Here is a 23444-nt window from a genome sequence, read left to right as displayed (position 1 = left end):
GTCCAGCAAAACAAGGACTAGACCAAGGGTGTGGCAGGATGTTATGGCTCCGCTGGAGTCAGTGGCTATAAGGAAACGTAGCATAAGAGAGATGGCTTTGTCAAAATGCTGTATTAGTCAGCTATTACTGCATAACGAATTACCCCAAAACGCAGCAGGCTAAAATAATAGTAAATATTTATTATCTCACAGAATTTCTGAAGGTAAGGAATGTAGAAGTGACTTTGGTAGTTCTGGTTCAGAGTCTCTGATGAGATCGGCCCAATATATTGGCCAAGACTGCAGTCATCTGAAGGCTTGAGCAGGGCTAGAGGATCCACTTCCAAGATGGCGTACTCAAATAGCTGTTGACAGGAGGCCTCAGTCCTTCACCACATGGGATTTTCCACAGGCTGCTTGAGGACCCTCATAACATGGTAGTAGGCTTTCCACAGAGCAAGCGATTCAAAAGAAGCAAGAAGGAAGCCAGAATGTCTTTTATGATCTAGCCTTGGAAGTCACACTCCACCATTCTCTACTGGTCACACAGAGTAGCCCTCTTCAACATGGGAAGGGTCTACAAAGGCGCAAGAGTGCCAGGATGCACAGATCACTGGGGGGTCATCTCAGAGGCTGGCAACCATAAATGTCGTATGTGCCCTGATTTACTATGACACTGTAGCTATTTGTTTCCGCACTGCTTCTTATCTAATGGATTTAGAGCTTATGACATGCTCCATTGTATGCTTAGAGTGATGAAATAATAGTGCCAAGTTTTTCCACCAAGTAGAAATCTACTTAATGATCTTGGCAAGCCTTTAGAAAAATGTTCATCAGGGAGAATTTAGAGGGTCAGAAAGCGTATAGAAGATCAGAAAAAGTAAAACAGAATGAGTAGGATTTCTGATCATAAAATTAATGCAGTTTTCCTTGCAGATGTTAAAGATCCAACTATTTGCAATATTATAGTGGCTACAATCCTCCTTGGCTATTTAAAACAGCCCCCCTGCTTATACTGCCCAGTTCTGTGGGTTGATCACATCCACAGCTGGAAATGCGCCTGGTTCCTGGCCCTCAGCGAGTAGCCACCGCCCCTGCCTTGCTCACACTTTGGACTCTGGGTGGTGTCCATAGATGGTTCAGAGATCTCAGAACATTCGTTCCATCTGGAGAGACAGGCAAGCACCTTACTATAAATGTCTAAAGGTATTTCTAGCACTAAGACACTGCAACAGCCTTGTTGAAAAACAAAACTTTCCTCCTACAAACTTCGCCACCAATATACCAAACTTTCCCTTCATCCACGATCCCTACCCACCCTCACCTACTCACTCATGGACACAGTTTACAAATTCACCGAACCAACAGCTGGCAAAGAGCAAAATGTCACAAATAAAAGGGGACCTCCCCAGCCAAAAAAAAATAATAATAATGCCATTTGCAGCAATATGGATGCAACTAGAGATTATCATACTAAGTGATGTAAACCAGAAAGAGACAAATACCAAATAATATCACTTATATGTGGAATCTAAAATATGGGACAAATGAACCTATCTACAAAACAGAAACAGACTCAGAGACATAGAGAACAGACTTGTGGTTGCCAAAGGGGATGGGGGGAGGGGGGAGGGAAAGAGATGGACTGGGAGTTTGGGGTTAGTAGATGCAAACTACTATATTTAGAATGAATAAACAACAAGGTCCTACTGTGTAGCGCACGAAATTATATTCAATCTCCTGGGATAAACCATAATGGAAAAGAATATAAAAAACAATGTATATATGTGTATAACGGAGTCACTTTGCTGTGCAGCAGAAATTAACACAACATTGTAAATCTACCATACTTCAATAAAAAATTTTTTAGTTTTTTAAAAAATGGGACCCTGCATGACCCCCACTCCCTTCCCCTTCTGCCCTTCAGCAGAAACAGAGGCAGGAGACAGCCCCATTAAAGATGCAACTGGGTTGCTGAAGAGACTCCAGAAAGCTCGTGCCTCCATGTAAAGTGGCTGCATGAATACACCGTCCCAGCCAGGGTAACCCACCTTACTTGTAAAGACCAGAGCAGACTCTTTGCCATAGAAGGAATCTGCTTGTGTCACGCACACACACACTTATTTAAAAAACTTCCATGATTTCCATCGTTCTTAGGGCAAAGAACAAAATCCTGAAGACACACACAGGCTGCATGAGCTGGTCCCTACTCCGCTCTCCACTTCCTCTCACTCCAGATTTCCCGTTGTCCTCCACAGCCCAGGCTCACTGGCCTTCATTCAACACCTTGAACAGACCATGCTCCCTCCTGCCACCAAGCCCTTTGCACGTGCTGTTTCCCCTGGAACATTCTGTGAGTTTCTTAAACCTAACTCCTATTCATCCTTCAGATCTCCATCCTCATTTTGCTCAAGGAAGCTTCCCCTTCCCCTCTCCATTTCAAAGCGCTTATCACAAGCGAATTACACATTTATACATGTGATTGACTGAACTGTCTGTCTCACCCCTCTTGTCCATTTTATCCCCACAGCCCGGCAGGTGCTCCTGGCCCGGATGAAATGCTTGACGGATACTTGCCCAATTAATGAATGACTGTGAATGAACCACTTATTGATACAGAGTCCAAAAACTGTATCAGCAATCCATCGCCAACAGTGAGGAGCTGCTGCCGACTATGGTCGTCAGATCTTCTGAGTTATTTACGCCTCGCCCTCTGGTCCGTCCTCCTGCAGGTGGGAAACGGGCAAGAGCTGCCCTCCCTCCCCTGGGCAGGCTTAAAGCCTAAGGTTTACGTGGCACAGACAGTGTGACTCGCGGACCAGGCTGTTCTGCTGTTCCTCCTGAGGCCAGGACAAGGCTTTTTACTCTTTCTCCACCCAAGTAAGTTTCCACACTTTCTCTTCGCACTGCATGTGAATTTGCTGTGACTTTCCGGGTCATCCGAGGCTTTGGGCCACCTGAAAGCCCTGCTTCCACCTGCTCTCTCCTGGGAGCTGCAGGAAAATGCCCTCCTACTCAACCACACTTACGAGGCCTCAAGGAACCATCATTAAAACCTGCCCAAGATCGGCCTCTCTCTGTGTGAGGAACCTTTCTCCTGCCCTGTGACGCTCCCCACAGAACGGCAGCAGCCAAATCTGCCCCCCAGAAGTTAGAGAGAGACCCAGAGGAGAGCTCCTTGGAGGATGTCATCCCAGCAGGAAAGGTAGAGGCCTTCCCCATAAACATTCCACTTCATGAGGTCCTACCCTCTGGAAACCTTACCCGTAACTGGAACCTAATTGATTTTTTAAATAAATGAAGTCTATTTTAACTCATCCCCAGGTCAACATTCTTTGTCTTACATTTACACTATTTAGACTATTTAGACTATTTAAACTTTCTAGAAATTCTAAAAGTTAACTCTGAGTTTATTAAGAGGAGCTGGGTACAAAGCCAGCAGGTTCAAGATGGGCTAACTCTCAGAAGGGAACGTCTAATGGTTGAGTATTTGATAAGTAACAGACATGTAGGGCATCAAGTTACAGAAGGGATGTGCTGGTTCTCTCCTGAATGCTGCCACTGGAAGCAGTGAGGCTTCCCTGATGTCCTGCCCTGCATGTGCCTCAAGCACAGCACCTATAACTTCATTCTCATCTTATCTGCACATTTCTCCCCACAAGGCTGCAAAAGATCTTCGACGCTAGAAACCATGGTTTACCTGCCTTGTGTCCTCAGGGACCGGCAGTGGTAAAACACATTCAAATATCTGACGGGAAATGAATGAGCATATTGGGGACTCTTAGTCTGTATTCTACACCCACAGCAAGTGACTTTGGCAGCTCAGTTCAAACACCAGGAGTGAAGTGCCAGGATGTCCTGTTTACTGTTCACCAAGGCCCCTAAGAGGCTTATCAGGACCCACGCACCTAGGATCAAAGCCACAGCAGGGAAGATGCATGTCTGGGGCTTTGATGGAAGGTTCAAAATGAACACCCTAGGACACCACACCAGGCCTCTTATTTGGCTACTTTTTAATCAGTACAGAATGCAGAAGAGTGATATAATTCTAAACAGCCCGTTCTGGGGGAAAAAAACCAGAGAGAAAAAAATGAAAAGGAGACCTTTTTTAACCTTGAATCTTTCCCATTTTACATTTGCTGACAGAGGGCTCTGAGCGACGCCAGGCACACTTGAATCTGCAGAAAAGAGACATTTTCCTTTAGCCAGGCACCTGATTACAAACCTGCTGCTTGCCCCGCTCTCAACAGCTGTCCTTCAGAGTACGTTGATTACATGAACTTAAAGACCTGAGGAAATCAGGATTTTTTTTTTTACACTTTCCCCCACTAACCTGGCTCCCCCAGAGAAGACAGAAATGAGCTTTTACACTGAATTAGCCTTCTCTTAAGGGTGGCAATCTCACTGATCCAGAGATTAGCACTGGTTTTACCATCTGACCCGCTGTTGACCTTACGCTTTGAAAAGAAATTGTTCACAGATCGAGTAGAAAAGAGAGAAGGAAAAATCTAGAGATGCTATGAGAAAGGAGCACAGAAGCACATATTCATTTTATTAAGACTGAGTGACATTTCCAAATTACTAGGTGAAATACAAACATAAGTCCATAATCTAGCGACAGTTTTGGAGGGGGAGAAAAAAGTTTCAACATTACTGAATTTGAATAAAATTTCTGAGGGTTACATAGAATATAAAATGTGGGCGTAACATTAGAATTTACACTATAAAGAACAGAACAATATAAAAGCACAAAGACTCAACATTGAAGTATGTAATATAAAAACAGGCTGCTTTTAGAAGTTTCTCAAATATTTCATTAATTAAGCCAAATACAATGCTTTTCCCCTTGCTTTCCTGTTACTGGACTTGGCTGCTTCTCTTCAGGTCTCCGCCTCTGTGTCCTCTTCTTCCTCCTATCCTACGCCTGTCTTTTCCCTTCTACTGCTCCACAAGGCTGCAGCCCAGACACACATCTCACCTTCCCACCCAACAAGGTGTTGCTTACGAAGTATTCAGTATCCCAAATGTCCTCATCCTCCATGCTCACATGTCCAAATACCACTCACCTCTCACAGCATCTTCCATGAACTCTTTCCTGGTTGCCACCAGCACAAGCCATCTCCTATAGCACTTTATCTCTACTTCACATGAGGCATTTACTCATTCCTACTCTGCACTCAGCCACACCAGGCCCCTGGAAACCCTGAAGTCCAAGATGCAACCAGGGAAGTTCTTAGAGGAACTGGAATTTGAGCTGAGAAATCTGAAAACGCTGACCACCATCTACACTCCTCTTTTCCTTCAAGAATTGGGGTCAGGGAGCGGTGGGGATGAACAGAAGACGCTAACAGCAGGGGACGGTCTTCATTTCGCTCTCAGACGACAGTCATGCACACCCCCGCTGACTGTCCATTTCTGCATGTGGACCCCAGCCACTGCCACAAACCCAAGGAGAAAGAGGATATTTCCTTTTCAAAACTGTAGAGTATAAAAGAACATAACATAGAAAACAAGTATGTTATGAAACAACACGTGAAGTCCTCAACAGTCCTTTCAAAGACTGTGCGATAGCTAGAATCCTCTTTCTACCAACGTGACGACCCCTCCTTCTGTGGGACGGGAACTGAAGCAGCTGACCCAATGCCCGAACCACCACCGCTCTGCGGGAGAGGGACGTTCAGTCTGCTGCACAAGGACACTCCACAGCACCAGGGCACTCATGGATTCTCCTCTGCTGAGCAACCAGTCCCTTCTTAAAAAGGTGTGGCTGTCTAGGTCTACGAAAACCACTGTTACGGAGTATCTGTTTGGAATACCTGTAAAATATTCTTAATATAATGTGACAGCTTTCACCAAATGTTCTAGTAATTTCAAACTTTTAGAGCTCAAGCTCAGGCCAGGATGAAATGTTTGCTATTTGACAATGATAAAATAGCACTTTAGGGATTTTTGGCCCTGAGGCAGTGGCAAAAATTAGTAAAACTGATGCCAGGAGGTTGGGATGCCTCTGAAGACTTACCAAGGAAATCAACTTTTTAATATAATGCAGTTCCTTAAAGAAATGTCAGCTTTTAGTCACAGTGGTGGATGAGTCTCTCCCCTGAGGCAGGAAAAGGCCAGTGTACAGATTTCAGAAATACTCTTTACTAAATTTAAAAATTATATTTAATTCATTCTCCTCCAAGTAGTTAATATAATACTACTAAAATTCTATTATATAGTACCTATATGTAAATAATGTAACAAAAAGGCAGCATCTGTCCACTACATCGACATAATTTTTTTTTCCATTAAATATGATCCTGCCACATTTGTTCAGCAAACACTCTCAGAAGCAAAAGCTAATAAGGTGTAAAAACACCATCATGAGCCTCTTTAAGAAACTGCAGGGAAATGCAAAAGCAAAGCAATTCAAAGAGAAACAGCAGAGTTTCCTGAAAGATCTCCCACGATCATCACTGGAGAAAATTCAACAGGAACCACACACCAGGGACTGAAAATCCAGTTAAGAGGGGAACTGATCTTCCTCTGACTTTCACTCATCAGACACTGCACAGATGTGACTGTGTGTCAGACCCTGTGCCGGGGACAGCAACGTGGGGACAAAGGTCACACTGCCGACTACAGATGGCTTGTGGTTGGTCTGATTCTTTTTTTGTCTGCTTTGGATCTATGCTTAAACGTCAGGAGATCTCAAAATGCAGTAGCCTAAGTCTTTACAGATTGATTATCTCATTTCCATACAACAAAAATCCTCTTTCACCTACCATGATTCCCTTCCCCGCTTATAACACGTGACAGCAGAGGACCTAGGAACTTCCAGTAAAATCTCTTGCATCCCATGTGGGGCATAAGTTTAATTTTTCTTACAGTCAAATCACTATAACCATGCCAATCACCATCCTCAACCACCCTTCAATGAATAAACCATGTTAACTCAAGCTTTGACATAAGGTCTGAAGATGACAAAGACGTGATGGGTCCAAAGGAAAATTATTTTACTCAGCAGCCTGTTGGCACGTCCCCCATGAAGCAACAGCACACAAAGGCCAAGAGCAAGGACACCAGGCTGCTGCATAGAAAGGAAATGAGATGGAAAAAACAGACATGCTCCTGCAAAGCAATGAAAATTAAATCAGTTTCGCTTTTCTCCCTCAAGCTAAACCAAATCTCAAAAAAGCTAAGATAGGCAAATCAAAAGGCTTTTTTTTTTTAACTGTCTCAGTTTTAATAACCCCAAGCAGACTATTTCCCAAACGTTTTATTGTTATACAAACAAACCCATCTTTCACTTCCTGTCATCCGCAATTACCATGCCACAATTAAAAATCAGTGAATCACTAAGGGGCACAGCGGCGACAGCCTACCAGCCCTGAGCTGTCACTGTAATCGCTACAGAACAAACAAACAATATCAAGAGTCCTTTCCTCAACACCTTTAACCTATATATTGCAGAGACTCTAAAAAATGTATACTCTGTAATTCCCCTCTTTCCCTAAAGATGGCATGATATTTCACAACATTTTCCCCTTTTCTCTTCTTTAACAGCACACACGAGGCCCACACCAAAGACTTCAACATAATTTAGAATCTATTTGTAAGAGCCAAGAATTCAATTAAGAGAAAAATTATCTTGCAAGGGTTTGGGCAATTCAGCCCATTAACCCCCTTGTAACTTCACTGAGAAAAGAACCTGAATTGTCTAACAAAAGGCTTCACAAGTCAGAAAGAACAGGCTGGGGCAGGGGTGAAGGATTCCAGAAATCTGGGTCCTGTCTGCAATCCTGCCCCATTAGCAAAGACACGGAATGTCCTAGGCCTCTGACCGTTAGGAACCCTGGAGGGGTTCACTCCTGGGCTTCTAAATCTCACCGCGTGCAAGAGCTTTTAAGCAGTGTCCTTAATTTTTAAGTTTATGGACTTTAAATGGTCAACAGCAGAACTGCTGAGTATATCGTTTGTGAACAAGGTCTGGATCAATGATCTGATGAAACTCAGCTTCACTCTGTCACGAAAAGGAAGGCAAACAATGGACATGGGTGTGGGAGAGGCCGTCCGGCCCCTCCTCCGGCCCCACCCGCCCCCTCCAGGCTCCGGCCGGGACCCACCTTGGTGGCCTCCTCCACACTCTCCCGCAGGGCCTGCAGCTCCACGTCGTACTGCTCCTTCAGCTTGTCCATCTCGCGGTCGTGGCTGGAAACCTCTTCTTTCAGGGCTCCCTTCAGGGCGGTGAGTTCACGCTCCCGCTTCCTCAAGAGGTCTTCCTGCTCCTCTTTGGCGATGAGCAGATGCTGAAGGTCCTGCTTTGCCTGCAGGAGCTCCTGGAGAGAGGAAGCGCGGGCGGGGAGGTGAGGATGCAGCAGCCGTCAGGCCGCCCTGCACCTCCACCGAGGCCCCCCGCACGCACAGCCGTGCCCTCGCTCGTCCTCCACACACGCTCGTCCTGCACAAGGCACACCCAGTTAGTCCCCCGCCTCCTCCCCCCTTCCCCTCCTCCGAGGCCACCATTCCCTTGATTCAACGACCCTAGCTTTTCTCAGATTTAATTTAACTTAATTTGAGGGAGAAAAGGGAAGCTGATTTCCTTTCCGACGCTCCGAGGGACCAGGTCTGTTTTTTCCATCTCACTTCACTTCCGTGCGATGGTCTACAGCCCTCGCTAAGTGGCCTTTATGAGCCGTTGCTTCGTGGGGGACGTGCCAATTTGCCGGCCTCACTTACTTCACCCTCGGAACCCTGCGTGTGGTCAAACCCTTAACCCACAACCCAAGTCCTCAGGATGCCCGGGCCCCATGCTGAGCAGGCACAACATTCACACACTGCCCGTAGCCTCACTGTTCATGAGCAGAGTCACGAAACTGGGCCAGCAAGTTCCACCACAAATCCCATCACCTACACCCAAATGTGTCCTGCCCAGGCTGGGCATTCCTTTCAGGTCACCATCCCTTGTCAGACCTGCTCAGCTCCCCTTAAGCTCAGGCTCACCCTCCCCCACAGACGCCCCTAGCTTGCACTCAGCCAGGACTTGGGCTTGACCACCCAGCTCCTCTCTGCACTCCAGGCTTCCTCCCCACCCAAAGCCATTTCACAGATAACAAGCTTTCTCCCCTGCCAGCTTGCTCCAAGTCTTTATTAATTAGTTATCTTTTTTTCTGTCATTTTGTTCCTTTCTGTTTCCTTGAATCTATGTCCTTTTCCTCAGGGCACAAGAATCCTCTGAGTTAAAGGCAAACAGAAAACAAAAGAACAAGTTTCCACCAAACTTTTGAAAGTATCATTTCTATTCTCATTTTTAATTTGAATTCACTGCCTCTACTTCTTGACCACCTCATTCATCATTCCTTAATCTCTTGCAAATGGCTTTTGTTCCCACTCTACTAAGATTGTCCCCTCCAAGGTCGTACTGACCTCTTCATCTCCACATCCAGTGGCTTTTTCTCAGTCCTCCCTCTTCTCGACCCCTCTTTGACCCTCTTCACCTGTCCCCTTAGAATTCTCTTCTGCCTTGCAGTTCAAAGACACTACACGCTCCTGTTTTCTTCCCTCGGGACACTTTTTCTGTGACAATCTTTCCTGGCTTTTCTCTCCCCCTTCCCAAAAAGCTAAGATGATCCCCAAGAATGTGACTTTGCATTCTTCACTCTTTTTTGGCAAGATTATCTAGTTTTTTCCTCCAGCTATTAATTCTACATAAATAACTCTCAAACCTTTATCTCCAACCCCTATCTGAGTCCAGACCTGTAAGGCTCATCCATCTGGGTGTCCCTGGGGCACCTAAGATTCAGAGGGCTTATGTCTCTCAGTGAATTCATCAAGCCCCTTCCTCTCCTCTTCTCTGTTCACTGCTCTTGGGAACGGCAGCACCTGCTCAGCAGCTTGCAAGCAAGCTCAGGAGCTTGGCAACAACCTTGATCTCTCTCGTCCTGTCCCTCACAACCAAAAAGTTAGTTCTGTAACATCTTAGATCCTTTCCCTCACCTCTCCGGTTCAGGCTCTCATCACCTCCAGCCCTGATGGTTTGCAAGAGCTACCCAATGGCTCCCCACCTCCAGTTTCTCACCTGCAGCCTCTACGCCATCACCCACACAGCATCCTCTGTCTGGGGTGCCCTTCGTCCCTCTTGGTCCCATCTCTCTCTGCCTTTCAGAAAACCTCTCAAGACTCAGATATTGTATGACCTCCTCCAAGAGGTCTTCCTTGAATCCCCTTCCTAAATACCCACCTCACTTTAACGGTGCTTTTCACAGCACTTAATACTTTTACCTTGCAGTTCTTGTATCTAGATTTTCTTACCTCTCTTCCTAGATTATCAGCTTCTTGAAAAGAGGACACGTGTCTGATTTTTGGTTTTGATGCATGGATCAGCGATATTGGGAATGGGCTTATTCTGAACATAAATAAATGTGGGCAGTAACAGCAGGAGTCTGGAGATGTCAGAATTCTAAACCCATCTATTCTTTCACTGGTGGCTTCTCAGTAAATACACATCCTGTCCTCTTGGCGCTCCTGAGGAACTGGAAGAATGGTTGCCACCTCGGACCTGAGGCCTCAGAGATGATAAACTACTTTCCATTCAAGAAGTGGGTCACTAATGAGGGGATGAAACTATTTGTATGGATTTAAGAATAACTGACAATGGAATCTCTTTCCTTTACTCTAGGACAGGTACATTCATTAAACCAGGGGAGCCTCTGCAATCCCAGGGTAGAGCTGCATTGTACAGACTAAGAATTAGTCCTTCAAAGGATTAATCTCTAAAATATAAAAGCAGCTCATGCAGCTTCATACCAAAAAAGCAAATAACCCAATCCACAAATGGGCGGAAGACCTAAATAGACATTTCTCCAAAGAAGACATACAGATGGCCAACAAACACATGAAATGATGTTCAATATCACTAATCATCAGAGAAATGCAAGTCAAAGCCACAATGAGGTATCACCTCACACCGATCAGAATGGCCATCATCACAAAATCTGGAAACAACAAATGTTGGAGAGGGTGTGGAGAAAAGGGAACTCTCCTGCACTGTTGGTGGGAATGTAAGTTGGTACAGCCACTGTGGAAAACAGTTTGGAGGTTCCTTAAAAAACTACAAATAGAACTACCATATGATCCAATAATCCCACTCCTGGGCATATACCCAAAGAAAACCATAATCCCAAAAGAAACATGTACCATAATGTTTATTGCAGCACTATTTACAATAGCCAGGACACGGAAGCAACCTAAATGCCCATCAACAAATGAATGGATAAAGATGTGGCACATATATACAACGGAATATTACTCAGCAATAAAAAGGAATGAAATGGAGCTATACATAATGAGGTGGATAGACCTTGAATCTGTCACACAGAGTGAAGTAAGCCAGAAAAACAAATATTGTATGCTAACTCATATATACGAAATCTAAAAAAAAAAAAAAATGGTACTGATGAACCCAGTGACAAGACAAGAATAAGGATGCAGATGCAGAGAATGGACTGGAGGACACGGGGTTGGGAGGGCAGGGGGTGAAGAGGAAGCTGGGACAAAGTGAGAGAGTTGCATATACACATATACACTACCAACTGTAAAATAGACAGCCAGTGGGAAGTTGCTGTATAACAAAGGGAGATCAACTCGATGATGGGTGATGCCTTAGAGGGCCAGGACAGGGAGGGTGGTGGGGAGTCACGGGAGGGAGAGGATATGGGGATATGTGTATAAATACAGCTGATTCACTTTGGTGTACCTCATAAGCTGGTACAAGAGTGTAAAGCAATTATATTCCAATAAAGAGCTTAAAAAAAAAAAAAAAAAAAGAATCAGTCCTTCAAGAATCTAGCTAGCAAGCACTAATAACTTTAAAACTTCCAGAGAATCATCCAGGTAACTGGAGCAACTCTGGCTCTTCCAAAGCACCAAGCACAGAACACATAAGCACATTTTATGAAAATACACTCCGTCCTGATATTTATCAATGGCGATGCCCTGTGGTTCCCACCGTCCAGTCCCTCCTTAAAGATATTAGAGACACCCCCACCCCCACCCCGCATCACGGTTGCTACTGGCTACCCCTCTAGGTCTTCCTGGGGCCTCCTGCCAGCTTCTTCGCAACAGCCCTTGTGAGCCTACCCCCATTTCCTGCTCTTACTCTCACACATTTCTCAGTTGTTTTAACGATAAGGCAGTTCCTCTTCCCACACGTACCTTTCCCATGATATATCTGTGTTTTGTGTTGCCTTTTGTGTACTGCCACCAGCACATGTCAAGAACCTAAGTTTTTATGGTCCATTCTACACCAACATGCTGTTATCTGTGGCTGGGGCTGTTGCTTAAGTGGACTCTGTTGCACAAATCCAATCAGATTACACCTCACCATATCACTGAGTAGCACTTGAAGCTCTCCAGGGTAGAGACAGAAAGGGACGGGAGATTTCAAAAACTTCACCTCATCAACGCGGTGGCTTTATCGCCAATTATATCAAGCCAAAGAAGTGGGAGAAACATATAAACCTCAACATATCTGTGAACATTCATTAGAGACGCACACGTCTCTCTGTAGAGTCCAACCCAAAAAAAAAAAAAAGCACAAACTTTGGGTACTCAGAATCAGCACTTTCAAAACCTATACGCATGCAGGCTAGCTGCACACATGAAAGTACAGGAGATAAAGACCTAGTATGCATACATATTTGGGGATGGGTGGGGAGGAGCAGGGGGTAGGCTAAAAAAATTGAGTGTGCTTGGTACTTACTACATAAAAAGAATTATGCTGAGCATTCCTAAAAATCATGAGATGAATATCATTATTCTCATTAATAATAAAAAAAACGGGGCTCCGAGACACTAACATGCCTAAGATCACACAGCATATAAGTGGCAGAGCCAAGACCGGGACCCAGGTGCCCGTTCTCGTCACTACACAGCCTCTGCGGGCCTGACAACAAAACTACACGCTCGAGAGAGGCTGAGGAGCAAGCAGTGGCGCTGTGCGCTCGCAGATGCAAGTCAACAGGGTACTGGGTTTGGCTAGAAGTGCCTGTAAGGAAGTCCACCTTTTTAAACTGAAGCAAAGGAACCTGCCCAGAACCTGAAAAGAAGGAAAGTTGAGAAGAAAAGGCGGCAAGCGCTGGGACCTGGCTGTCACCAGCAGAGGCAGAGGCCGTCCTGACAGCAGGGGCACTGAAAGACACGGCCCCGAATATCCAGAGTAGCAACTCACTGGCCCACAGAAAGTTCTACTTCACACACCTACTCACAGGTATTCCATGTCAAAATGAGACCAAAAAAAACTGACCTGGACCCTCTTTCGCATAAAAGCTTCCCAGAAGTTCTGCAGAGTCCCTATCTCTGGCCCACGCTCATTGAAAAGGCAAGGAAAGGTTTTATATCAAAACGATAGCTGACAAAGAATTATGTCATTTTTTTTCCCCAGAAGGATGGCCTAGAAAGTGTCACACAGCTGATAGGAAACATGATTTTTTTCCATTGCTTTTTTATTAAAATGTGTATAATGTTCAGTAACATCACAACACAATAAGCTTATAATTATTTTCGAGACATCACTTCTGAGCACAGTCTATCCCCCGACCAATATGATTTCATAACCAGAATATTTTACTGATGTCTAAGTACTTGCGTCTTGGTAAACGTCAAGGATAAAGCACCACAAGATTGTGCTGGCCCATCTGTCAACACTATAGGCTCCCATCAAAGGTGATCTTTGGTAATTAGAAAAACCCACTGTCGTGAGGCTTAGAGAGATATCTCATATTTACCCATCACTCCCACAACAGAGGGAAACACATTCACGGACAAAGGAATGACTGAAAACTTGAGCTATAATTATTTCTGTATCTTGAGTTAAAAAAAAAATTCAGAACCATCAGTTGTTTGCGAATAACAAAGTCACCCTATTCTTGGTCAATTATTTGGCTTATCCTAAGAAAACAGAGTATTTTCTACTATTTCTTCCTTTCTTCCTTCCTTCTTTTCTTTCTTCTTTTTTTTAATGATTTTATTCTCTCTTAATGTTACTTTACTGACTCCATATAGGGGCCCAATGTTACTGAACAGAACGTTAAGTATTAAAAGATATTTCATGAAAAATCTTGTGCTTTATGCAAGCCTCACAAAATATAGGGCCTGCAAGCTTTTTCAAACATTAAAAAGTAGAAGTGTTTAATGTTCATTGTGTTTTAAGAGTTTGTTCTAAGCCAAGTGCCATGGAAAACTTGGCTACAACTATAATCTATTATCAGATTCTCCCAGGCCACTTTTTATTAAGATATGAAGAATAAACTAGAAGTGAGAGGAGATGGGGTTTATTTTATTAGTGATATAGAAACCATAGATCATTTTTAAAATGTTGCTGACATGTCAAAGGAAACTGATAAAAAGAGTGAGGAACATTTTCCAGAGGGAGAGAAACCCACTTTGGCATAGAGAAGCTAATTGTGTTCTAACTTATCTTGCAGAAAGGCAGCAGTAGATGATATAGCTCCCATTACAGGAAAAAGGCAAGTAACCAGAAAACCAGCGACACCAGGAACATTTTTTAAGAAAAGATGTGTTCTGTTTTCCTTTCCTGAGTGTCTCATTATCGGCCTCTGCCTGCAAACACAGCACCAAAGCTGAAGCTCATACCCTAGTTACCACTGTAAGTCAAAGGCTAGTTAATTATGTTCAGTTAACATATGCTCTCTATACTGTGTTCAAAGAGGCAAAGAAGCTACAGTTCATTTCAGAATTATTTCCATTTTTTAAAATGGTGGCATTTTAAAAATAATCTTTTTTTTTTTTTTTCTTTTCTCCTTTGGCCACACTGCACAGCATGTGGGATCTTAGTTCTCCAGCCAGGTATCAAACCCGCATCCCTTACATTGGAAGCATGGAGTCTTAACCACTGGACCAACAGGGAAATCCCTAAAATTAATTTAAACACTGAAATTTATTTATTCATTTGCTCTGTTGCTTGGCCCCATGCTAGGCATGAAATGTGGGAAGAAGCAAAGATGATATACTTTTGAATGATCTGGCTAGTAAAAGAAATAGATACAAAACCAGAGCAAGCTCAAATGTGCTAAAATAGAAAATCTAAAAGGATAGAAAATATCTGGGGAAAGGACAACTAACAATTTTAGGTTTTAGTTACTAGGAAAATTCAGCAATTTAAGAGACTTCCAAGTAGCTAAGATAATATCTTTCCCTTTTAGAATCAGTGAGGTGTCCACACAAGGAATCATAGACTATGGCAAAGCCTTGCCTTCTGTTTAAATGTGTTTATGAAGCTACATTCTTATCCAAAGCCATAACCTGTTCAGTGACACCATTTCTATACTTAGGAAATTTTTCTCAAAAAGTAAAAGGATACGTATAAAAAATTTACATTTTTTCATAATTAAAAAAAAAAGAGAGAAAACTTAAATACTGGAGGATGATTAAGCACATTGTAAGATATGTCCTTAAAAATGAAATATGAAGACTATAAAGTATAATAAAGAAAAATATTGCTGACATATTAACTTTTAAAAGCAGGTAGCAAAACTGTAGAGACACTATATGTGCTCCTATATTATGGATGAAATCTATCAATGAACAGGGAAGTAAATAAAAGTGAAGGGAAGGGCTTCCTAGGTGGCGCAGTGGTTAAGAATCCGCCTGCCAATGCAGGGGACACAGGTTTGATCCCTGCTCCAGGAAGATCCCACATGCCGCGGAGCAACTAAGCCCGTGTGCCAAAAAAAAAAAAAAAGTGTACGGAAAAACAAGTTTGTTAAGGCGTTAGGAAAATATGTGCATTTGCCCCCCCACCCCCATTTTTTAAAAAAAGTTTTTATTGAAATTGTCACAATATTGCCCTGTTTCATGTTTTGGTTTTTTGGCTGAGGCACGTGGAATCTTAGCTCCCCGACCAGGGATCAAACCCAAACCCCCTGCATTGGAAGGCGAGGTCTTAACCACTGGACTACCAGGGAAGTACCCCACGCCCCATTTTAAAACTTCATTTTATATGATTTTCTTAACACTTCAGTGATAAATACACATATTTTCATAGCCCCATCCTCACGTACCTTGTCTTTGTAACCCTGAGCCCTGAGAAGACGACAGAGCCAAGAGAAGCAGAAGGAAATCACAAATGCAGTGGTTTTTAAGGAATCCTTGGATACAAAGAAAGACCAGGTGGTAAGAAGCAGGCCTGAGGCTCTCTCAGGAGAAAGGGGTCTCAACAGAGACAAAGAGATGGTCACTTGGAGCGAAGAGCCCCTCTGCCCATGTGAAAACGAATTCATGAGAAGGCCTCTGCCCTGCAGCCAAAAACACTCCACTCTCCTCTCACCCCCGCCAAGCCCCAGGGAAGAGAGAGGCTAAGTCCTAAAGACCAGGAACAACAATTCCTCCTGGGCAAGGACTTCAAAACTAAACATGGAAGAGGGTTCCATGAAAAAACAGTGCACAGCTGAGACAGAGGGAGCTACGAGGAATTACAAGACAGCAGCTTTTAACCCCCAAGAAAGGGACAAAGATGAGATCCAAGCCCTTAGGGTAAAATCGGTAGAAAGTGAAAGTTAAATACTAACAAGTTACCTTTATTTTCTCATGGGTTTTTTTGTTTGTTTGTTCTGGCTTTGTTCTAAATTGTGTATCATTTATTTGTTGGGCTTTTCCTACAAACTAAAGCTTATCATAAGCTAACTAAACTGAACTAAACTTCAAGACTAAGCCAAAACACAGTTGGTGCTAAAGTTATAGCAAATCCCAAAATATCTACACAGTGCAGTTCTTTTTCTGATCCTCAATTAGACTCATTCCCCAGAAAAAATGTAGACGTTCAAAAGCTATTTTTGCTCTCTAATCATTCTACATGTGTGTATCTAACACCTCAACAGGATAGTAATCTAATTCAAACAAGAGATAATAATTGTGTCTGGAAAAAACCATAATAAGTAACAAGTGGAAGCAGAAGAAGGAGTCAGTATTATCCACTGACATCCATATAACAGTTAAATACTCAGTACGGGACAGACTGATATGGGCAGGAGCCAGACTGGCGGCCTGTGTATACAGCAAGTGGATTCATTCGTTTTCATTCATTCATTCACTCACACATTCAAAATGCGTGCATCCAGCCATCCACCAAGTATTTCCTGAGTGCTACAGGTCCTGGCCACTGGAATAGCTGCTGAGGACATACTGCTGGTGTCAACCATCACCAACTCTGCCCAGTTGGAACTTACAGTCTTATGGGGGCTTTAAACAAATAAAAACTTAACCTGTGATAAGTGCTGTATGGGCATTCCTATTAATGTCTTTTAAATGTTTTTTTCATAATAGCATTACTTACAAAGTATCTTCGTTCAAAGTTTAACCTGAATCTATTAGGGTTTAGAGCTAAACACTAATTTGAGCTAAAGTCAAATTTACTAGAAATACAGGGGAGAGTGGAACAAGTTAATGGACACCATAAGGAAACAATTAGAAAATCCAGAATGTGGGGCATCGCAGTCTGGTCTCTTCAGAAGTGGGATGGAAGAAAAAAGGCAGGGAGTAGGGGATGTGGGGAACAGAGAGGATATACTAGGATAAATGAACTCCGAGAGAGATAATAATGAAAGCAATGTGGGATTCTTGACGGGGTTCTGGCTTGGGGGAAAAACAACAGCTATCAGATATTCCTGAGGGACAGCTGGCAAATGCTGAATAAAGACCATGTATTATATTGTATATAATACAATTTAGGAATCAATTTTTTAGATGTGATAATAGTATTGTGATTATAAGTAAATTCTAATTATTCAAATGCATGCTGAAAAATTTAGGGGTGAGATGTGGTATTATCTGTAAATTACTTTGAAATGGTTCAGCAAACATGAATAGATATAAAACAACTATACTCCAATAAAAATTAATTTAAAAAAAGATGAATAGATAGATGAATTAAAAAAAGAAATGAATGGATAGAGAGAAATAAAAATGGAGTAATTATGGCAACTTGTTGACAACCGCTGGATTTGTACTGGGACTCCATGGGAGTTAACACATTATTCTTTCTACTTCTCTGTATGGTTGAAATTTTTCCTAAGACAAACTATTGCATGTGATGCTGTCACAGACAGGAACCATAGGCAGAGGTAGAACACACACATAACAGATCATGGCTCCTAGTTCCCCCACCCATCCCATACCCTCCAGGCAGATGGGGCCTCTCTTGTCACCTGACCTCAGCCCTGCTTACCTCAATCAGAGCCCCCTTCTCCCTGTCCTCGGATTGTTTAGCGCTGTCCAACTCATCATGCATTTCTGAGAGCTGGTCCTGAAGATCTCTGATCTCAGTCTGGTGCTGTTCCCGTTCCATCTTCACCTGGAACAGCCTGGCAGGAAAGGAAGCCCATGAGAGAGATTCTCCTGGTCTCTGCTTATCTTCATCCAGTCTGCTTTCAGACCTTCAGATGGTCAAGCAGAGTTATCTAAATCCCCAAGGAGCCTCCCATTCTCTGTTCTGCACTGAGCAAAAGAATTACAAAGCAGAAAGGCACTGCTAAGAACTCACATCTACAGTCCAATCTGCCCAACAAGAAGGCAAGTGAGAACTCTAACCAATGCAATGGGGAAGGTTATACAGTGACATTTCCTCCCCAAAAGGAGACCACAGGGTCCTAGAATTTGGATATAGAAGGTAAGGAATTAGGAAAAAGAGCACAACTTTTATAATAAATGTTTTCACTAAAGCCACCCCACTCCTTACCACCCTGCCCCCAGTACTCTAGACCAGGAGAGTTAGCAAATTACGGCCCATGGGCCAATCTGGCCCACTGCCTGCTTTTGTAAATAAAGTTTTATTGGAACACAGCCACACTCACTCATTTATGCGTTGTTTATGGTCGTTTGCACAGTACAATGGCAGAATTGAACAGTTTCAACAAAGACCATATGGCCCATAAACCCTAAAGCATTTACTACCTGACAGAAAAAGTTTGCCAACCTCTGCTCCAAATCAAACTCACAACTATCCTACCTTTTATTTTGTAAAATTTTTATTTTACTGCACTCTAAACTTTGATTTTTTTTTACCAGCCTTGTTTCTGAAATTAACCTCTAAGAATGTTTTAAAGGCAAACACTATACCATAAAAACGGCAAAAGTAATCAAATGCTCTTATGATACACGGTCCTATTTTTCTTGAATTTCCCTCTAAATTTCACTCCTGCTTATCCTCTCACTTAAGGCTTCGGTCATGGCCAGTGGGCTTCATGGCACCATTCGTTTTCAAATCCTCTTGTCACAGATTTTATCACAGCACAATGGCAGCGCCATCTTGGGCCTGACTTCCCTTCTTTGAAGACTCAAAACAAGTATAAGCACAGGTCACAAAGACCAGCACCATCCAGGATGAAATTCAGAACCTGGGAGACTGTGGAGATCACGTGACACAGCTTTTTGGAGACTGGGCCCAGGTTCTTTGAGATCTGTCCTTAGATATCACCACTCAGTATTACCTGCTTCTCACTGAACTGCTGTGAGATCCACTCTAAGGGCTAAAACTTTACAAAACATCCTTTGAGGTACACAAAGAATATTTAAATTATTAACCTTTCTGCTTACCAGTCCATGTGTCATCAGTTTTACAACTTTACAAGAATAAGAGGGAGAAAAGGAAGGTTCAGCAGGCCCCATAAAGATGTGGAAGGTTGGGTAGCATTAAATGGACAAAAAGGATCTGGCTCCACTGGTGCAGGAACCCAGGAAGCGCCAGGCTCTGGGCCAGAACTCACTCCTCCAGGTGTCTCCGGAGCTCCCCTTCACTTTCCTCCAGCCGCCGCTGCAGCTCTGCGTTCTCTTCCGCCTTGCTGTCGTGTTGGCTTTGGAATGCTTCTAAGTTTGCTTTCATTCTGTCTCTCTCTTCTTTGATGTTCTGCTGATTCTAACAAGAATATGTGATGTTAAAGTACCTCCACTGTACATGAATGTCATCCCACTGAAGCCTCGTTCTAATCTCTGATGGACTCCATGTCTCTGCACTTGGATTATTAAACAACTTGATGGAACTATGTAACTAAGGCATAGGAGTTCGCACTTAAGGAACTGTAATACTTCTGAAAGAGAAACACAAACAGCTAAGTCACACTCTGCTATTTCTATTACTTAGTCCAGACATGTTATATACATTTAGTTTCCAATTTGCCCGTCTGAATCCAATAGTGTTTCTATTACTCTGTCAAAGCCAACATTCTCTTAAAAAAAAAAAAAAAAAAAAAAAAGGTTCTTTGGACAGCAGGAACTAAATACACAGGAATTTGCTGAGTGATGGGAAGAATGTTTCTTCCTGGAGAAAAACATTTGTTTTCACTTCGCTTGGGCTTCCCAAGGTACTTCAAATATTCTTTATCAATCAAGACAGAAAAGAATAAAAAAAACAGCATAAAGGAAAATCAGACACCTTGACTTCCAGTTGAAGCTGTCTCTGAAGTTCAGCCACTTCTGAGGTCAACTTGTTTTTCTGCTCCAAGAGATCTTTGACTTCAGATGAAGAATTAGAAGCCTACAATTAATTGCAAAGATATGCTAATTTAAATGTTTAAGATGCTTTATTTTTTTCTTGCACAAATATAAGAACAGGATGACACTCTCAAAAGGATTCAGCTAAAATCCTACAGCAAACTGGCTATAAAACTTCAAATTAAAAAGGGAGGGGAAAAAGTAAAAGCAGAAATCAAAGCCAGAAAAGGCAGCGCCTTGGTTCTCATGCACCTGAATCCAGGTGTGAGTCACACACGACCTTAGAATGAGGTACTTCCTCATCTACTCCTCTGAAGTGGACCAGAAACCAATAGTCAACAAAAACACAGGACTTTCAATTTTCTTAGGCAAAATGAGAACAGTCCATCTTGGAAATATAAATCTGACCCAAGGAGGGGAATTGTAGATCGTTCTTTCCCAAACAAGAACTGCCTGCTTCACAGCTTTCCAACATGGTCTTAGCCCTTTAAGGGAGAGGGTTCTCTTGTATGAAATCACTTAACTGACACCAAAATATAAAACTCCAAAACCTTTGCCAGCAAATAATCAGATTCATAAAGCGAGAGAGAAGGGGAGTAGGAAAATGTGGGCAATTACACAGTCACGGCACTGTGATCAGAGCCAGAAGTCCAAGAGCCTAAGTTCATCTTCTCGTTATCTCTGCCTTGATTTGAAGCAGCAGCTTCTTAACTGGTCTCCCCTCCTCTAATCTTACCTCTCTCCAAAAAGTACAAAAGAATGAATTTTTATAAATGCAACACTACTCATTGTTGTCTAAAGTCCATCAGTGGTAGCCTATCTCCTTCGGCCTGAAATGGAAATTGACATGATTTACAAGGTCCTGCCTACCTGGTGCCTAGCTCTCAGCTCCAGCTGCTCTAAATTACCTCTAGTCCCCTAAACATGGCAAGTGCACACCTCTTTATATTTTATGGGTTTTTTGGTGCTGTTCCCTCTACCTAGAACACCCTGCCTTCCCCTTCCCCAGGGGAAGAATTCTATGATCTTTTGAGGCATCATTAGTGTTGTCGACTTCAGAAAGGGTAGCCCGACTTTCCCAGTTTAGGCTGGATATCCCTAGTCTTGGACCACAGTGACAATCTCAACATCAAGATCAAAGGATGCATTCTCCAGGAGAATATGCAGGTAAATGAAAAGCAACAGTCATGGTGATGACTTGGATTTAAGATTTTTAGCAAAAAAAAATCCTAACCTAATTTTAAAAACTGTGTAGAGTTCCTGAAGCCTGCCTATAAGCAAGGTGTAAAATTTAAATGTTCCCCAGTGGGAACTGTGTGTGTATGTGCATATATATATTTTATATATTTACAAATATAAGTACATTATATATAATAGAATATATCAACATAAATTATATATAATAAAATATGTTCACATATGTTAAATATTATACACATGGATATATAAAAAATGTTTTTATTTGATACCAGAGCAGCAGTCATGGGTTAGCTGAGTACAAGGGGAATAGTGAACAGTAGAGAAAAAAGGGCAGTTGATGCCCAAAAATATCCTTCATTCATATGTTGCCAGAGTTAAAAAAGAAGCTATAGACAAACTCCCTGCTACCCGCCTCTGGGTATCGTCTCTTTCCTTCCAGTGCATAAATCCCCCCAGAAGGGGAAGGGAAGATGCCTGAGTAACACATGGGCCCCCATTCAAGGTGGCACAGAACTGAGGGACAAGATTTTAGTCGTCTCTTAAATGCCGCTCCCTTTCATGGCACAAAGTATGTCTAGCATATAGTACATGTTCATCCAATAGGGGAGGACTCCTTCTTTAACAAAAAAATCCCCAAGTCCCAGCTCAAATTCAGTACAATAAATTAAACAGGACGTTTTTTAAAAAAGAATTTGGCCCCACTCCACCCCCACACTCCCTTCAGCCCATGCTGGTCAGCCCCACCAGTCTCTTCCGTATTCTCTAGTTTGATTCTCTTATTTCGTATTCTCTGAAGTTTGAGAACTTGGGTCCAAGCCCGTTCATACCTACCTTTCAAACCTGCCTATGGTAATGCTAGGGTTCTCCACCTAATGCTTCATGTCATCCTTCCTATTCTTCTTTTCCCTTTCTAAATTTTACCACCTATTGTTCCATCCTGTTATATTTTATAGGTATTTTTTAATACAATTTCTTAAAAACTTTCTAGGAAAAAGACAGGGCGCAGATTAGCAACATTAGAACACGCTGTTCCATCTTCGGTACTGCTTACTACTCAGGAAACTTCCCACTAACTGCTGTAACCAAAAGTACAGGCTGAAGAAAGCAATTTGTTTGTCAGGTCAGGTTCCACGTGAAACACCCTCTGCAAAACAGAGCTTCGCCTTACTTGATTACTTCCTTGTGTGCTCCCTGCTGCTCGAGACTTCAAAGTCTGGATTTTCTCAAAGACCAGATTGACCTTCCTCTTAGTAGCATCCTCATTATCGGAGCTTCTGGAAAAGAGGCAGCAGAAAAAACAATGAGGGTAGAGCTGTTGGTCTCAGACTATTTTGTGTGCGACAACACAAAAACAGGAAGCCCTTTAAGAAGATAAACTGCAAGAGGCATGAGTGAATTAAGGCTGCAGACACAACCAGTGTGAGGAGAGCAGGATGGATGGTGCATTTTTCTCCAAATAAATTCATCTGTGTTACCACTCGATGTGGGAGAGGGGTTCCCATTTCCAAACATGTGAAAGAGACACAAGCACATTCTAAATAAGCTCGGAGATAACATCCAGTAAAATTTTAGTAATTTGTTGCTTGCCTGATTCAAATGACCTATATTCACTCCAACAAGGAGTCTCTCCTGTATGTGTGTCATGCTGGGAATGATTCACCGTGGTCTTAACTTGTTTTAGCCTTTGTTTAAAAAAACAAATCCCAGGACTTCCCTGGTGGCAAGGTGGTTAAGAATCTGCCTGCCAATGCAGGGGACACGGATTCGATCCCTGGTCTGGG

The 23444-nt window shown here is 42.8% G+C and overlaps 1 protein-coding gene across 3 annotated transcripts in view; it reads right to left on the bottom strand.

The window, feature by feature from the left end:
* CGNL1 (cingulin like 1) overlaps positions 1-23444 on the bottom strand; it is a 157258-nt gene that overhangs the window by 73522 nt on the left and 60292 nt on the right. For 2 of the 3 annotated variants that reach the window (XM_057723617.1, XM_057723616.1), the window contains 5 exons: positions 22832-22937; positions 20405-20506; positions 19740-19888; positions 18203-18338; positions 8088-8300 (listed from right to left, as the gene is read on the bottom strand). In XM_057723617.1, coding sequence (XP_057579600.1) covers positions 8088-8300; positions 18203-18338; positions 19740-19888; positions 20405-20506; positions 22832-22937 — 706 coding nt within the window. The remainder of the gene's footprint in view (positions 1-8087; positions 8301-18202; positions 18339-19739; positions 19889-20404; positions 20507-22831; positions 22938-23444) is intronic. The other variant, XM_057723618.1, reaches the window with a different exon arrangement.

This window comes from Hippopotamus amphibius, chromosome 2 (genome assembly GCF_030028045.1).
Source record: "Hippopotamus amphibius kiboko isolate mHipAmp2 chromosome 2, mHipAmp2.hap2, whole genome shotgun sequence".
NCBI lineage: Eukaryota > Metazoa > Chordata > Mammalia > Artiodactyla > Hippopotamidae > Hippopotamus > Hippopotamus amphibius.
The sequence above is the reverse complement of the archived record's forward strand: the minus strand, read 5'-3'. Positions and strand labels throughout refer to the sequence as shown.